The sequence below is a fragment of the Vitis riparia genome, chromosome 1, assembly GCF_004353265.1.
Source record: "Vitis riparia cultivar Riparia Gloire de Montpellier isolate 1030 chromosome 1, EGFV_Vit.rip_1.0, whole genome shotgun sequence".
In the NCBI taxonomy this organism is placed as follows: domain Eukaryota; kingdom Viridiplantae; phylum Streptophyta; class Magnoliopsida; order Vitales; family Vitaceae; genus Vitis; species Vitis riparia.
This window is the reverse complement of record NC_048431.1, coordinates 18,866,960-18,884,200: the sequence shown is the minus strand read 5'-3', so window position 1 is coordinate 18,884,200 and position 17,241 is coordinate 18,866,960. Positions and strand designations below refer to the sequence as shown.

The window sequence follows — 17,241 nt, the reverse complement described above, 5'->3', positions numbered from 1 at the left end:
TTTTGATTCCTAAGAAGGGTGCAAATCTCACAAATTTTCCCTCACAGCCAGGAGGGAAAGAAGACTGAAGAACTAAAAATAAAAACCCTAAATAAAGAAAAAAAAAAGGAAAAAAAAAAAAGGAAAAAAAAAAAAAGAAGAAGAAAGGTTAGTAGTATCGGTGAGATATACACATGCATGTGTTCATCCGATGAAAACATTGACAGCATTGATTCAGGAATTTTGGGGACTATGGAAAGAGATGGGAAATAATGAGGAGACGAAATGGGGGTTGAGATTCTGGGCCCACAAGGACAAATTCCATGGAGAATAGTTGTAAGCAGTGTTGTTTTGGAGGTTCTGATTATGGCATTGTGTGGTGTTGTTTCATTTATATATACCAATCCAAAGGACAGAGTCCCCCCACAGGATCAGAGCCTCCAGACGCACTTTGTGTAGAGCACAAAGCCTTCCTCATCATCACTTTTAAGAGGTGCATCCACGTGCTTTCTTCATACTTGAACAGGTTTGTTTCATTAAACTCACCCAATTCCAATTCTCTTCAGGGAAATTGCCATTTTCTTTTTTTAATTTCTTTCGAGTTTTTCGTGTTCAGCTTTGTTGTTTATGGATCCTTGTGACGTTTTCTCAACTGGGTTTTAGCTGTTCTTCGTAGTTGTGCATAGATGCTGACTTGTTTTCACAGATCTAGAGATTGCAGACATGGAGGTGTTCTTCAGATTTTTGCATTGGGGAGCTCTGATGGATTCCTCTCTGGGTCTTATCAATGTGGCATTCTTTTGGCTGCTTTTGACGTGGGTTTTGGTGGGGGTTTTGAGAAAAAGGAGAGATGGTGGTGGTGCAGATTCAGAAAATGAACCAACAATGAGAAAATCTACAGTTTTTACCGTGGTTTCTGTTCTGTCCAATGCAATAATCTGTGTTTCTCACCTGGGTTTTTGTTTGTATGAGTTCTGGAGTCTGAAAACCATCAATCTTGTACATATCTTCTCAGCCATGACTTGGGTTTTAGCAGCCATAATCACAGTATCATGTTTCAGAAACAGTACTACTAGAGAAAACAAAAGGTGGCCTCTAATTCTTACTTCGTGGTGGGTCTTTTCCAGCATTTTGAGTTCGCTTTCTGTTTCAGCCTATCTTGTCACCCGGTTAAAAATCCTAACCTTGCCTGATTTTTGGCCTGATTTCGTACCTCAAGCTACCATTGATGATTTTGCTTCTCTAATTCCTTTGTGGATTCTTCTCTGTTTCAATGTTCTGCCTTTTAATTGTGGTAAGAAACGCAGTGATCTTGAACACCCATTGCTAGAAAGTGAGGGAGGAAATCTCTCTCATGGTGTTGATCCTTACAGCAGTGCTGGAATTTGGAGCAAACTCACATTCTTGTGGCTCAATCCACTCTTCAGAAAAGGCCGAGTTCAAAAACTTCAGTTACACCATATCCCTTCAGTTCCTCAATCTGAGAAGGCTGAAACGGCCTCTTCCTTGTTAGAAGAAACGCTGAGGAAACAGAAAACTGAAGTTTCATCAGTGACAAAAGCTTTGTTCTGTTCTGTATGGAGATCCCTGGCCATAAATGCAGTTTTTGCAGGTGGGTCTTTGTTCTTGCATCTCCTTCTAGTTTTGGTCAGTGGATTTTTATATGTTTTTGTTCATTTTTTTTTTTGTTGCTGTGTTTTGTTGTAGGGGCAAATACAATTGCTTCCTATATGGGTCCCTTCTTAATAACACACTTTGTGAATTTCTTATCCGGAAAGGGTGATGATTCAAGCTACTATTATGGGCTGGTTCTTTCATTGATCTTCTTCATGGCAAAGACTCTGGAATCTCTATCACAAAGACAATGGTACTTGGGTGGGCAGCGGATTGGCATCAGAGTGCGGGCAGCTCTCATGGTACTGGTTTACAAGAAGTCTCTATCGATCAAGTATGCTGGCTCCAATAGTGGGAAAATCATAAATTTAATCAACGTGGATGTGGATAGAATTGGAGACTTCTGCCTTTGTATTCATGGAGTTTGGTTGCTTCCAGTTCAGGTTGGCCTGGCTCTTGTCATCCTTTATAGGAATCTTGGTGCTGCCCCATCCATGACTGCTCTATTTGCCACTGTTTTGGTGATGGTGGGAAACACCCCATTAGCTAAAAGACAAGAAAGGCTCCACTCAAAGATCATGGAAGCAAAAGACTCGAGAATCAAAGCTACTTCAGAGACTCTGAAGAGCATGAGAGTCTTGAAACTGCACTCTTGGGAGGACACCTTTTTGAATAAAATTAAGGCACTTAGAGAAACCGAGAGACATTGGCTAAAGAGGTACCTCTATACATGCTCAGCAGTGGCCTTCCTCTTTTGGACTTCTCCCACCTTAGTTTCAGTTATAACATTTGCTGTCTGCATTGTATTGAAAACACCATTAACAACAGGTAGAGTTCTCTCAGCTTTAGCAACTTTTCGAATCCTGCAAGAGCCCATCTACAACCTGCCAGAGCTCATTTCCATGATTGCTCAAACAAAAGTCTCCATGAATCGGATCCAACTGTTCATCCAAGAAGAAGATCAAAAGAAGCTCGCAACCTATCCTACTTCAGAATCATCTGAAGTCTCCATTGATATTGAGGTAGGAGAATACGCTTGGACATGTGATGAAAATTTGAAGTCAACAATCAAAATTGATCAACGGATGATAATTATGAAAGGTTACAAGGTTGCAGTTTGTGGGTCAGTTGGATCTGGCAAATCAAGCTTACTCTGTAGCATACTTGGCGAGATCCCCAGGATCTCTGGGACAGGAAGTAAGGTATATGGATCAAAAGCTTATGTCCCACAGAGTGCTTGGATTCAAACTGGGACAATCAGGGATAATGTGTTGTTTGGAAAGGAAATTAACAAGGCTTTCTATGAGGATGTCTTGGAAGCATGTGCTTTGGATAGGGACATTCAGCTTTGGTATAATGGAGACTTGAGTGTTGTGGGAGAGCGAGGGATGAACTTGAGTGGAGGGCAAAAGCAGAGGATCCAACTGGCAAGGGCAATCTATAGCGAGTCAGATGTGTATTTCCTAGATGATCCTTTCAGTGCTGTTGATGCACATACCGGAGCACACCTGTTCCAGGCAAGCAACATCTCATGCTCTTCTTTTTCACTGTTTTTCTTTTTAGTTAACACAAAAACTCTTAAAACTTGGAATCCTTTTGCAGAAATGTCTTATGCAAATCTTGTCTCAGAAGACTGTCATTTATGTCACCCATCAGCTGGAGTTCTTGGATGCTTCAGACCTTGTTCTGGCAAGTTATTGGAACTTTAGTCCATGTAGTTGAGCACTCAAGATCATCACCATCTCTAGATTATGACTTTTTATTTATTTATTTTATAAATGGAAATTCTTATAGGTGATGAAGGATGGCATAATAGTTCAATCTGGAAAATATGAAGATTTGATTGCAGATCCAAATAGTGAACTTGTTAGACAGATGACTGCCCACAGCAAATCTCTAGACCAAGTGAACCCATCCCAAGAGAACTGCTTCACCAATAAACCCCCGCAGAAAAAGAAAATTGACCTCATAGAAGAAAATTCGCATGACCCCATCAGCAATGGCAAGCTTTTAGATGGAATCCATAAGGAAGAAACAGAATCTGGTCGGGTAAAATGGCATGTTTATTCAACCTTTATCACTTCTGCCTATAAAGGAGGTCTGGTTCCAGTTATCCTTTTGTGTCAAGTTCTATTCCAAGGGCTGCAGATGGGCAGTAATTACTGGATTGCTTGGGCAACTGAGGAGGAAGGCAGGGTTAGCAGAGAGCAGTTGATAGGGGTATTTTCTTTGTTGTCTGGGGGAAGCTCCATATTCATATTAGGAAGGGCAGTTCTGTTATCAACTATCGCCATTGAGACTGCACGCCACCTCTTCTCTGAAATGATCAAAGCAGTTTTTCGGGCACCCATTTCATTCTTTGACTCAACCCCCTCAAGTCAAATCCTCAATAGAGTAAGTTCAATCCCCAAACTCCATTAACTTTTTCTGTCTTTTAGTTTGTATTTTTGCAAAAAGTAATTCTCTTTTCTTTTATTGTAGTCTTCTACAGATCAAAGCACAGTAGACACAGACATTCCATACAGATTGGCTGGATTAGCATTTGCACTTATTCAGCTATTAAGTATCATTGTTCTCATGTCCCAAGTTGCCTGGCAGGTCTTCCTTCTCTTTGTATCCATCCTTGCGATCTCCATATGGTATCAGGCAAGAACTAGTGCCATTTTCTTATTTTTGGATCAGTTTTTCAACTATTTTCCTGCATAACTAAAACAAAATCTGTTGCAGTTAAAATGTTCAAACAATGTAGCATCCTTCATACACAGATGTATAGGATCCTATATGCAAATATCTTCTGTCGGTTGAAGTTTGAACCTACAGGATGATCCTTCACAACATATGCTGCGTTTTACTAGTATTGTTTTGAAGATGCTTTAACTTAGTGATAATCTTCCTGAAATTTTTTCACAGGCTTACTACATTGCTACTGCCAGAGAATTAGCTAGGATGGTTGGGGTTCGAAAAGCTCCAATCCTCCACCACTTTTCAGAATCTGTCGCTGGGGCAGCAACAATTCGTTGCTTCAATCAAGACGATCGCTTCTTGAGAAGAAATCTCAGCTTGATTGATGATTATTCTCGTGTTGCCTTCCACAACACTGCCACAATGGAATGGCTCTGCGTTCGGATAAACTTTCTTTTCAACCTTGTTTTCTTTTTGGTGCTTGTCATCCTGGTGAGCTTGCCGAGGTCAGCCATTAGTCCCAGTAAGCTCCTTTTTTCCCTCTTGTTTATTTCTGGAACTCCCTTGTGGGAAGCATATTGTATTATTTTTATCTGTCAACTGGTGTTTGAAGTTGCTAGTAGTTACATCTTAGAGATAGATTTTGTACTAACAGACTGGTTGATCTATTCTCAGGTTTGGCAGGACTGGCAGCTACATATGGTTTGAATCTAAATGTTCTCCAAGCCTGGGTGATATGGAACCTATGCAATGTAGAGAACAAAATGATTTCAGTGGAGAGAATTCTTCAATTCACCAAAATACCAAGTGAAGCTCCATTAGTGATTGAGAATTGTAGGCCAAGCCTTGAATGGCCAAGCAATGGAAGAATAGACCTCGACAACCTCCATGTCCGATATACCCCTACTCTCCCAATGGTTCTCAAAGGTATAACTTGCACCTTCCCAGGAGAAAGGAAAATTGGTGTAGTGGGCAGAACAGGAAGTGGAAAGTCAACATTAATCCAAGCTCTCTTCCGAGTCGTTGAGCCCTCAGAAGGCCAGATACTCATTGATGGGGTAGATATCAGTAAGATGGGTTTGAAGGATTTGAGGTCTCGCTTGAGCATAATTCCTCAAGACCCAACACTGTTTCAAGGAACCATGAGAACTAATTTGGATCCTCTAGGAGAGCATTCAGATCAAGAAATCTGGGAGGTAAGAACATAGAACTCTTCGGTTTTTCTAAGATAGATGGTGCCATAGTTTTACTAAGAGAGCTTGATGTTTCAGGTGCTGAACAAGTGTCGTCTTGCAGAGATTATAGGACAGGATAAGGGGCTTCTTAATGCACGAGGTAAATACAATGAATTAGATAATGGAGAGCAACCTTTTTTTTTTTTTCTTTTTTTCTGGTTTTATTCTAAAATTTGGGAAAATGATGCAGTTGCAGAAGATGGAGAAAATTGGAGTGTTGGACAAAGACAGCTTGTTTGCCTGGCTAGAGTTCTACTGCAGAGGAGGAAAATTCTGGTGTTGGATGAGGCTACAGCTTCAGTGGACACGGCAACAGATAATTTGATTCAGAAAACAATAAGAGAAGAAACAAGCAAATGCACAGTCATCACGGTCGCCCATCGCATACCCACTGTCATTGACAATGACCTGGTTCTGGTCCTGGATGAAGGTAACCCCCAGAAACCAACTGCCACAAAAAATTTCTCATTCAAATGCCCAAACAATATCCACTATCTTTAAAGAGAACAGGCATAAATCATGTTACAAACTTGCTTTCCAATTCCTTAATGCTTTGTGAAATGGATTTAATTGATTATTGGCACCATTCCTAACACAGGCAAGGTTGTTGAGTATGACTCACCGCCTCAGTTACTCAAGGACAGTTCTTCTGCATTCTCGAAATTGGTGATGGAGTTCCGGAGGAGATCATCCAAGAGTAGTTCGTCATGAAAACATGGATGAAGGGCAGACACCGAAGGCACATATGGTATATAGTTGAGGGATGACTGTTGCAGGCTTTAGCAGCAGATACCTAAAATTCGACTCGCAACGCCTCATTGCAATAACCCAACAATAGTGAAGAGAAATATACTGAATTTGGTTCAAGCATAACAGGATCTCAATTTACAGTCTGTGAAATAACCTTTGTAATTACACTTCTGGGCTGCATGTACATTTGCTACAGCAATACAGAGTAGTGTTATAGAGAGTAAGAGATAAGAAACTGGTATCATGATACCAGTCACCGCCTTCATGATATTTGGCGTACCAACCTTGTAATCTTCAAAATTGAAAGAAGCCATCCTATTTTCCCTAGCCATTCTTCAATTTCTAACAAACCTTCTATAGCATTGATGAATTAAATTAGGTTGGCAAGTTCATTTCATTATTATAGGGAATCCAATACATCATACATCGTCGATTTCGTTATGTTTGGTTCCCAGACAATTTGAGGGAAAATACAAAAGAAAAAGAACAAAAAAGAAAAGTAGAAGAAAAATAAAAAATAGATTTAAAGTCAATAAATTATTTTGATATGCTATTTAAAATTCATTTAAATTATTTTAATTCATCGATATAAGCATAAGCTTCAAACTAATCTTAATTATATTTTATTTTCTTTGGTATTTTCTTTTTTTAAGTCATTTTGGTAAAGAGTGTAGTGCTTTAGTGGATTAATCACCTCGGTATGATTTGAGGTGGTGCGATCTACCAAGGAGCATCAGAGAATTTGTGTCACGAACGTGAAAAAGAAATGTAGGTGTTCATTGGTATAAGATCTTGGAGAGTAGGTGCATTGAAATTAAGTATAATTTTGTATTTTCTTTTCATAATTAGTCGATTATATTTGTGGTTGGGCAATCAGACACTTCCAAAGCATTTGCTACAAGCAATGATGATGAAGATTAGATCAATTTTCAATTTGCAATTATAATCTAATTTATCATTCAATAAAATTGAGTTCATAAACCAACTTGGCAACTTGCAATCTGCAAATGTCTTATTCTGAGTCTCCAAAAAAATCAATATCTCATCGTACTTGACTTTTTCAAATTCATCATAAGCTGAAAGCTTCCTAGTCTAAGTTTGGGTCAGAGAAGAACTTGTTGATAGATGGCATGATCTGAGGCTCTTTGTTGCGAACAAACTTCCTTAGCCTATGTTCTGCATATCTCTCACCTTCTTCAAAGTTCTCCAGTACTCCTGCAGTTCTATTCTGCTTGGTCACCCTGAAACCAAAATTCAACTATGGCATCATCATACATGCATGTTTTCTTGTTAACAGTTTCCGACATTAAACAGAGAGAGAGAGAGAGAGAGGCTTGAAGCTGAGTCTGAGCTTAAAAAACAACACAAACCCACCTCACTTCAGGGTTGGTGCAGATATTTCTAACAAGCTGCATTCCGCAAATGCCAACAGCCACACCAACTGCTGCAAAGAGAGGATACACCTATCCCATTGGGAAAAAAAAAGGCAAAACAAATAATAAATAACACGACGGTCTCATAGGATCATAGTTATTAACTCGTAAAATGTATCATGATATATATAGCTTTCCGGGTTCGCCATCATTCATTTTCTACCATAAAAAGAAAATTTTAAAAAACTAATATATTAAGGTAAAAAAATGTGTTCAATGATTACGATTATTTTTATTATCAATATTTAAACCATTTAAATAAAAATTCTTCGATATCATTATAAAAATAAATTTACTTGACTTCTAATATAGTATTTAACAATAAGAATACAGTTTTCTATATAAGATCATTTTATCTATTTCTTATTTGTATGATGGGTTTTAAATTTTTTATTATATTTTAAATAATTAATATAATAAATTCTTGTAATAAAATAAATCATTTGATTTAAAAAAAAATTACAAAAAATAATTGAAAGTATATGTATCATCATATTATAATATCACATATCACTGTATCGTGATATAAAATCCTGTATCATATATAACATATCGATTTTCATAAAGAATATATTGTATCGGGTATATGTGATATCCCCTATAGGAACAAAAAAAGTTGAAAGTTCTTCGATATATATGGGTAGAAGTAGACATATAATAAAGCTACGATCGGGAACAGTTGGTTACAGTATAACTATAAATATCCAAAACTGAACACTCAGATGATCTGCCCTCATGTAACCCAACAAGGCAGGAACTAGTTCAAAATCAAATGCAGTTGAAGCTTTATTATTATTTTTTTCCCTTTCTTTTTCTTTCTATTAATCTCAAACTAATGAGTGACGACAAGAGAAAAGATGCAACACCCAGTTTGGATCTTGGAATGTTCGGAGGATGGCAGATTTTGATCCCTTTTTCAAGCTTTTTTTTCATCACTTCTATGTTTGCCTTGGGGTTGTTGATTGTGAATTTAATAAGGGTAACTCAAATTTCAAGCTCTGGGTAAATTGTAGCAGATCTATGAAACTTGGGTGATTAGAATTTTTTTTTTTAAACATATTCCTTCAACAAATGATCTGTTTGGTTGGACAGAAAAGGAAAGAAAGTGTCATATATTTTCATATCAATGCAGCATGTTCTGGAAATCAATAAATAAAAAGAAAAACAACCCATGATAAAAAAAAGTTTTATTTTTCTGGGTTTCTCATCAATCAAACAAACAGCTACTCCAAATTTGAGCGGGGTGGAGAAGGAGAGCACATACCTCAGGCCTTAACCATCTGCTCACGGTGGAAGAAGTCATGGAGGAAGCGCCGCCGCAGGAGAAATTTTTCCAAGAGAAGTTGTGTAGGGAAAGCAAGAAAGAGAGAAGCAAACGAAGCTGGTTACGTATCTATCTGTATTTATAGCGCGACGGAGAAAGTAGAAGGATGTTTCAAACTTTCAACAATGACCAACCACCGCCAAGCTGCTGTGGCAGGCTGGCAGCCACATAAGCGGTTACTTTTCCAGATTGACTTTCACAACTTGCCTCTTAATTTTCTTTGACTCTATAATTTCTACTAGAACATTCTAGAATACCAAAATGTTCAAACTGTTTAATCTCCCTTTTTTCCTTCTCAAGTTAGAAGTCTTACAGTTGATAATTTTATCTTTAAAATTAATTTAGTTAATTATTTTTAAAATAAAAACTAATTTACTTTTCTATCCCTTTTTTTTTTCTTTTTAAGATAAATAATAAAGTGCAAATATTAATTTTTTTAATAATAAAAAATTCAATAAATATCCAAAAAGATTATTAATTTTTGAAGGTAAAATAAAAAATGGAAGAAAAAAATTAGGGGAAGTTGTGTTTCGGGAGGCCCATTTGAAGGTTATATGGGAATGAAATCCATAGAAAGTGGAATATGGGCTTTATGCACTAAATACTGTTTCAAAAAGTTATTCCAAAATTGCCCTTTTGTTTTCCTTGTCAGCAGCCACCACGGTCTCCATGTAAGCAACCACTGGTCTCCAAAATATTCCATGTAATAAGCACTCAAATCTGAACCGAGAAGAAGCCGATCAGAGGAAACACAACATGAGCTATGTGGGTCTCCGTTCAGTGGGTTTCCACCTTCAAGGAGTAATCCTGCAATTTTTCCTCAGAAAAGGTGAAGAAGAAGACCATTTATGCTGGTACAAATTTCCAAAAATAAATAATAATGGTACCAGCAGAAAACCATTTAAATTCAACATTTCAGTGTATTTTTGGGAAAGTAGATAAAAAAAAGGCTCTCTTTTACATATGGGGTCGAAATTGATTTGATGATTTTGATGAGCACTTCTCAATTATAGAACCATTCATCCAATGACCCACCTAGGGTTAAGGCTCAATAATAATATTTTAGAAGGTAATTTTGGGAAGTAGTCTCGTTTTTTAGGGACTGTACCTTAAGTACTACCTTAGTGGCCTTGATGTACTACCTTAGTGCCCTTCAGGTACTACCTTAAGGGCCCCTAGGTACTACCTTAGCTAAACCTCAACTCAACCTTTCCTAAGCCTCGGGCCTTCCTTTCCTACCCTTACACCATCCCCTCATGTGCTTCTATCCAGTGCTCAAGTGGTCCACAAGTGCTTTTTATGGACTGTACTTTAGGTACTACCTTAATGGCCTTTAGGTACTACCTTAGTCGCCTTCAAGTACTACCTTAAGGGCCTCTAGGTACTACCTTAACTAAACTTCAACTCAACCTCTCCCAAGCCTCGGGTCTTCCTTTGTCACCCTTAGACCATGCCATTATATGCTTTTCTTGATCCTCAAGTGGTCCACCAATGGTTTTTTGCTACTGTTCCTTGGGTACTACCTTAATGGCCTTTAGGTACTACCTTAGTCGCCTTTAGGTACTACCTTAGTCGCCTTTAGGTACTACCTTAAGGGCCCCTAGGTACTACCTTAGCTAAACTTCCACTCAATCTCTCCCAAGCCTCGGGTCTTCCTTTGTCACCCTTAGACCATGCCATTATATGCTTAGCTTGAGTCCTCAAGTGGTCCAACAATGGTTTTTTGCTACTGCTCCTTAGGTACTACCTTAATGGCCTTTAGGTACTACCTTAGTGGCCTTCAGGTACTACCTTAAGGGACCCTAGGTACTGCCTTAGCTAAACTTCAATTCAATATCTCCCAAGCCTCGGGTCTTCATTTGTGACCCTTAGACCATGTCATTATATGCTTCTCTTGAGTCCTCAAGTGGTTCACCAATGGTTTTTTTTGCTACTGTTCCTTAGTTACTACCTTAATGGCTTTTAGGTATTACCTTAGTGGCCTTCAGGTACTACCTTAAGGGCCCCTAGGTACTACCTTGGCTAAACTTCAACTCAATCTCTCTCAAGACTCGGGTCTTCCTTTGTCACACTTAGACCATGCCATTATATGCTTTTCTTGAGTCTTCAAGTGGTCCACCAATGGTTTTTTGCTATTGTTCCTTAGGTACTACCTTAATGGCCTTTAGGTACAACCTTAGTGGCCTTCAGGTACTACCTTAAGGGCCCCTAGGTACTACCTTAGCTAAACTTCAACTCAACCTTTCCCAAGCCTCGGGTCTTCCTTTGTCACCCTTAGACCATGCCATTATATGCTTCTCTTGAGTCCTCAAGTGGTCCACCAATGGTTTTTTGCTACTGCTCCTTAGTTACTACCTTAATGGCCTTTAGGTACTACCTTAGTGGCCTTCAGGTACTACCTTAAGGGCCCCTAGGTACTACCTTAGCTAAAATTCAACTCAACCTTTCCCAAGCCTCGGGTCTTCCTTTGTTACCCTTAGACCATGCCATTATATGCTTCTCTTGAGTCTTCAAGTGGTCCACCATTGGTTTTTTGCTACTGTTCCTTAGGTACTACCTTAATGGCCTTTATGTACTACCTTAGTGGCCTTTAGGTACTACCTTAAGGGACCCTAGGTACTATCTTAGCTAAACTTCAACTCAACCTCTCCTAAGCCTCGGGTCTTCATTTGTGACCCTTAGACCATGCCATTATATGCTTCTTTTGAATCTTTAAGTTGTCCACCAATGGTTTTTTGCTACTGTTCCTTAGGTACTACCTTAATGGCCTTTAGGTATTACTTTAGTGGCCTTGAGGTACTACCTTAAGGGACTCTAGGTACTACCTTAGCTAAACTTCAACTCAACCTTTCCCAATCCTAGGGTCTTCCTTTGTGACCCTTAGACCATGCCATTATATGCTTCTCTTGAGTCCTGAAGTGGTCCACCAATAATTTTTTGCTACTGTTCCTTAGGTACTACCTTAGTGGCCTTGAGGTACTACCTTAAGGAACCCTAGGTACTACCTTAGCTAAACTTCAACTCATCCTCTCCCAAGCCTCGGGTCTTCATTTGCGACCTTTAGACCATGCCATTATATGCTTCTCTTGAGTCCTCAAGTGGTCCACCAATGGTTTTTTGCTACTGTTCCTTAGTTACTACCTTAATGGCCTTTAGGTACTACCTTAGTGGCCTTCAAGTACTACCTTAAGGGCCCCTAGGTACTACCTTAGCTAAACTTCAACTCAATCTCTCTCAAGACTCGGGTCTTCCTTTGTCACACTTAGACCATGCCATTATATGCTTTTCTTGAGTCTTCAAGTGGTCCACCAATGGTTTTTTGCTACTGTTCCTTAGTTACTACCTTAATGGCCTTTAGGTACTACCTTAATGGCCTTCAGGTACTACCTTAATGGCCTTCAGGTACTACCTTAAGGGACCCTAGGTACTACCTTAGCTAAACTTCAACTCAACCTCTCCCAAGCCTCGGGTCTTCCTTTGTCACCCTTAGACCATGCCATTATATGCTTCTCTTGAGTCCTCAAGTTGTCCACCACTGGTTTTTTGCTACTATTCCTTAGGTACTACCTTAATGGCCTTTAGGTACTACATTAGTGGCCTTCAGGTACTATCTTAAGCGGCCCTAGGTACTACCTTAGCTAAACTTCAACTCAACCTCTCCCAAGCCTCAGGTCTTCCTTTGTTACCCTTAGACCATGCCATCATATGCTTCCTTTGAATCCTCAAGTTGTCCACCAATGGTTTTTTGCTACTGTTCCTTAGGTACTACCTTAATGGCCTTTAGGTACTACCTTAGTGGCCTTCAGGTACTACCTTAAGGCTCCCTAGGTACTACCTTAGCTAAACTTCAACTCAACCTCTCCCAAGCCTCGAGTCTTCCTTTGTTACCCTTAGACCATGCCATTATATGCTTCTTTTGAATCCTCAAGTTGTCCACCAATGGTTTTTTGCTACTGTTCCTTAGGTACTACCTTAATGACCTTTAGGTATTACCTTAGTGGCCTTCAGGTACTACCTTAAGGGACTCTAGGTACTACCTTAGCTAAACTTCAACTCAACCTCTCCCAAGCCTAGGGTCTTCCTTTGTGACCCTTAGACCATGCCATTATATGCTTCTCTTGAGTCCTGAAGTGGTCCACCAATAATTTTTTGCTACTGTTCCTTAGGTACTACCTTAGTGGCCTTTAGGTACTACCTTAAGGAACTCTAGGTACTACCTTAGCTAAAATTCAACTCATCCTCTCCCAAGCCTCGGGTCTTCATTTATGACCCTTAGACTATGCCATTATATGCTTCTCTTGAGTCCTCAAGTGGTCCACCAATGGTTTTTTGCTGTTGTTCCTTAGGTAGTACCTTAATGGCCTTTAGGTACTACCTTAATGGCCTTTAGGTACTACCTTAAGGGACCCTAGGTATTACTTTAGCTAAACTTCAACTCAACCTCTCCCAAGCCTCAGGTCTTCATTTGTGACTCTTAGACCATGCCATTATATGCTTCTCTTGAGTCCTCAAGTGGTCCACCAATGGTTTTTTGCTACTGTTCTTTAGGTACTGCCTTAATGGCCTTTAGGTACTACCTTAGTGGCCTTCAGGTACTACCTTAAGGGCCCCTAGGTACTACCTTAGCTAAACTTCCACTCAACCTCTCCCAAGCCTCGGGTCTTCCTTTGTCACCCTTAGACCATGCCATCATATGCTTTTCTTGAATCATCAAGTTGTCCACCAATGGTTTTTTGCTATTGTTCCTTAGGTACTACCTTAATGGCCTTTAGGTACTACCTTAGTGGCCTTCAGGTACTACCTTAAGGGACCTTAGGTATTACCTTAGCTAAACTTCTACTCAACCTCTCCCAATCCTCGGGTCTTCCTTTGTGACCCTTAGACCATGCCATTATATGCTTCTCTTGAGTCCTCAAGTGGTCCACCAATAATTTTTTGCTACTGTTCCTTAGGTACTACCTTAGTGGCCTTGAGGTACTACCTGAAGGGACCCTAGGTACTACCTTAGCTAAACTTCAACTCAACCTCTCCCAAGCCTCAATTCTTCATTTGTGATCCTTAGACCATGCCATTATATGCTTCTCTTGAGTCTTCAAGGGGTCCACCAATGGTTTTTTGCTACTGTTCCTTAGGTACTACCTTAGTAGCCTTCTGCTACTACTTTAAGGGCCCCTAGGTACTACCTTAGCTAAACTTCAACTCAACCTCTCCCAAGCCTCGGGTTTTCCTTTGTCACCCTTAGACCATGCCATTATATGCTTCTCTTGAGTCCTCAAGTGGTCCACCAATGGCTTTTTGCTACTGTTCCTTAGGTACTACCTTAATGGCCTTTAGGTACTACCTTAGTGGCCTTCAGGTACTACCTTAAGGGCCCCTAGGTACTACCTTAGCTAAATCTCAACTCAACCTATCCCAAGCCTTGGGTCTTCCTTTATCACCCTTAGACCATGGCATTATATGCTTCTCTTGAGTCCTCAAGTGGTCCACCAATGGTTTTTTGCTACTATTCCTTAGGTACTACCTTAATGGTCTTTAGGTACTACCTTAGTGGCCTTCAGGTACTACCTTAAGGGCCCCTAGGTACTACCTTAGCTAAACTTCCACTCAACCTCTCCCAAGCCTCGGGTCTTCCTTTGTCACTCTTAGACCGTTCCATTATATGCTTCTCTTGAGTCCTCAAGTGGTCCACCAATGGTTTTTTGCTACTGTTCCTTAGGTACTACCTTAATGGCCTTTAGGTACTACCTTAGTGGCCTTCAGGTACTACCTTAATGGCCCCTAGGTACTACCTTAGCTAAACTTCAACTCAACCTCTCCCAAGCCTCGGGTCTTCATTTGTAACCCTTAGACCATGCCATTATATGCTTCTCTTGAGTCCTCAAGTGGTCCACCAATGGTTTTTTGCTACTATTCCTTAGGTACTACCTTAATGGTCTTTAGGTACTACCTTAGTGGCCTTCAGGTACTACCTTAAGGGCCCCTAGGTACTACCTTAGCTAAACTTCCACTCAACCTCTCCCAAGCCTCGGGTCTTCCTTTGTCACTCTTAGACCGTTCCATTATATGCTTCTCTTGAGTCCTCAAGTGGTCCACCAATGGTTTTTTGCTACTGTTCCTTAGGTACTACCTTAATGGCCTTTAGGTACTACCTTAGTGGCCTTCAGGTACTACCTTAATGGCCCCTAGGTACTACCTTAGCTAAACTTCAACTCAACCTCTCCCAAGCCTCGGGTCTTCATTTGTAACCCTTAGACCATGCCATTATATGATTCTCTTGAGTCTTCAAGTGGTCCACCAATGGTTTTTTGCTACTGTTCCTTAGGTACTACCTTAATGACCTTTAGGTACTACCTTAATGGCCTTCAGGTACTACCTTAATCCCTGAAACTGATTTGGATGGCTAGGCAGTGCATCATGTCAAAATTCCAATATGAGAAGTCCTAAAACTGATTTGGCAGTTCGACACAATGGAGAAAGATTGAAATTCCTATTTCAACATCCTGAAATTGATTTCACCATGTTCCTTGCATTTTTCAAAATGGGAATTCTACCTTTTGAGATTGTTTTAATGAATTAGGGGTTTGAAACAATATTTTGGTTCAAGTGACCCATGAGAGTGAGCCATGTGTCATTCTAAGGCTAGGATATAAATATTTTCACAATTAGTTTTGAGAGAAGAGAGGATTCTATGTTGAACAACATTTTTTTGATTTTCTTTTGATAACCCTGGTTTTGTTTTTAACTTTTCAATAGAGACATCTTTAGTTTTTCTTATGGAATCTGTGTGACAACCACCCCATGGGAGGTTAGAAAGCCTTTATTTTAGAGATGTAGCATGAAGGTGGAGTAAGAGGACAAGGAGGACTAAGAATGAACATGGAAATGTGGATTGCTAGATCAGGGTTTTAATGTTTAAATCTGAAAGAAAAAGCCTCTGAGTAGGTTGGATTAGATGCGATACGGTAGATGTTTTTGAGGTACTAGTGATACTAGGCACTGCTTGATCACTACTTGACTTGGTTTAATCTATTGTGATTAAGTCTAAAGTTAGATATGCAAGTTGGATGAATGAACTTAAAAGGCCTAAACCACCATTCAAGTTGATTGGGTTTAGTGATATGAATATAAAAAGAATCAGTTTTTAGGGTTCAAATTTGAATTGGTCCCTAGGCTTGATTTGATCTTAAACAGATCTTGAATCCTAAGCCATAGATCTCAATATTGCTCTCTCTTGTGTACTGGATCCAAAGTTGGATTGTGAAAACTTGTAGTTACAAATTGATTTAAATCATTTTCAACTTGGAAACAAAATTTGATCTTTTAATTGGAAGATATTTTTAGTTATGTAAAGGTAATCCTAGGTATATTATACTCTAAAAAATTCACAAACAATCAACTATATCATTCTCGGAGGACGACAATCTAGATGCTATACACTATAGTTATCCTATTTCTGTGTTTTTCTTGGCTAGGATTTCTACATTCATAAATATTTTAATAATAAAAACAGAAAGTATTGCAGCCAAAGTTCTAAGATCATAAATAGGGTAATAAATAGCAAGTATATTTATTTCTAGGAGCTGAAAGAGTATTTAAGTGCACTTAATTGACTGGCTTGTTACAAATTATCTCCTAAGATGAAGAGGAATTGTCACATTACTACGATGCATACCTACTGGATTTTCAAGTCCTTCTCCATCAGTAAAGTTCTTAAACATGCAAAGGAAGAAGGTTCTGGACTTCATATCTCAGCTTCAAGTCGGGCAACCTCCTTTTGTAAATGCTTTACTAATTTCTTGTCTGGTACAACCTACCCATAAAAAATCATTTTCTGACTTAGAAAACAAGTCTTTATCATTAGAGTGGTTAATTGGTTTGTAAAATACATATAATAGGTACCACAAATAATCAGTGGGGAGAAACTAGCCTGCAGGTGTGTTAACTCCTTGTCAGATATATTTAAAAGTGGTCCAATGCAACCTTAAGGAAAGAAAGGCTCTGAGGCCAGACTTCAGCATGCAACTCTACAGTAACTTGGATTATTGTTGTGGTGATTCATTGAAATGGATTCACCTACTGCTCTAGAGAAGTTAAACTTGTCCATCTCAGTGGTCACAAAGAAGTATTTTCCTTTGTTAAATAGGAACATGAAAAACAAGCAGTTCTTTGAATCAAGACATTAATAAATATCCAAAGCTTGAATATGATATAATCACAATATTTG

The 17,241-nt window shown here is 39.2% G+C and overlaps 2 protein-coding genes across 4 annotated transcripts; one reads left to right on the top strand and one right to left on the bottom strand.

The window, feature by feature from the left end:
- Positions 1–386: 386 nt before the first annotated feature.
- On the top strand, positions 387–6,591 carry LOC117918295 (putative ABC transporter C family member 15). 3 transcript variants are annotated; one of them, XM_034834846.1, is made up of 11 exons: positions 387–505; positions 686–1,626; positions 1,758–3,110; positions 3,196–3,282; positions 3,388–3,987; positions 4,075–4,239; positions 4,504–4,798; positions 4,951–5,471; positions 5,547–5,610; positions 5,701–5,940; positions 6,109–6,591. In XM_034834846.1, the coding sequence occupies exons 2-11, from the start codon at positions 703–705 to the stop codon at positions 6,219–6,221; spliced, it is 4,362 nt and encodes a 1,453-aa protein (XP_034690737.1). In that variant the 5' UTR covers positions 387–505; positions 686–702; the 3' UTR covers positions 6,222–6,591. The 3 variants fall into 3 exon arrangements, with proteins under 3 accessions (XP_034690737.1, XP_034690719.1, XP_034690727.1); XM_034834828.1 differs by having other exon boundaries at positions 388–505; positions 686–1,591; positions 1,687–3,110; XM_034834836.1 differs by having other exon boundaries at positions 388–505; positions 596–1,591; positions 1,687–3,110.
- A 595-nt stretch (positions 6,592–7,186) lies between these two features.
- LOC117922885 lies at positions 7,187–9,049 on the bottom strand. The gene is made up of 3 exons (XM_034841094.1): positions 8,958–9,049; positions 7,635–7,723; positions 7,187–7,501 (listed from the first exon to the last, which is right to left on the bottom strand). The coding sequence occupies exons 1-3, from the start codon at positions 8,994–8,996 to the stop codon at positions 7,348–7,350; spliced, it is 282 nt and encodes a 93-aa protein (XP_034696985.1). The 5' UTR covers positions 8,997–9,049; the 3' UTR covers positions 7,187–7,347.
- Between the last annotated feature and the right edge of the window lie 8,192 nt (positions 9,050–17,241).

Coding starts and splice junctions, on each gene's coding strand:
- LOC117918295 (XM_034834828.1), top strand. CDS start 703: ATGGAGGTGTTCTTCAGATTTTTGCATTGGGGAGCTCTGATGGATTCC. Junction 3,111..3,195: donor CCGGAGCACACCTGTTCCAG/GCAAGCAACATC, acceptor ATCCTTTTGCAG/AAATGTCTTATGCAAATCTT. Junction 5,472..5,546: donor CAGATCAAGAAATCTGGGAG/GTAAGAACATAG, acceptor TTGATGTTTCAG/GTGCTGAACAAGTGTCGTCT.
- LOC117922885 (XM_034841094.1), bottom strand. CDS start 8,996: ATGACTTCTTCCACCGTGAGCAGATGGTTAAGGCCTGAG. Junction 7,724..8,957: donor GCAGATGGTTAAGGCCTGAG/GTATGTGCTCTC, acceptor CCAATGGGATAG/GTGTATCCTCTCTTTGCAGC. Junction 7,502..7,634: donor TGCACCAACCCTGAAGTGAG/GTGGGTTTGTGT, acceptor TTTTGGTTTCAG/GGTGACCAAGCAGAATAGAA.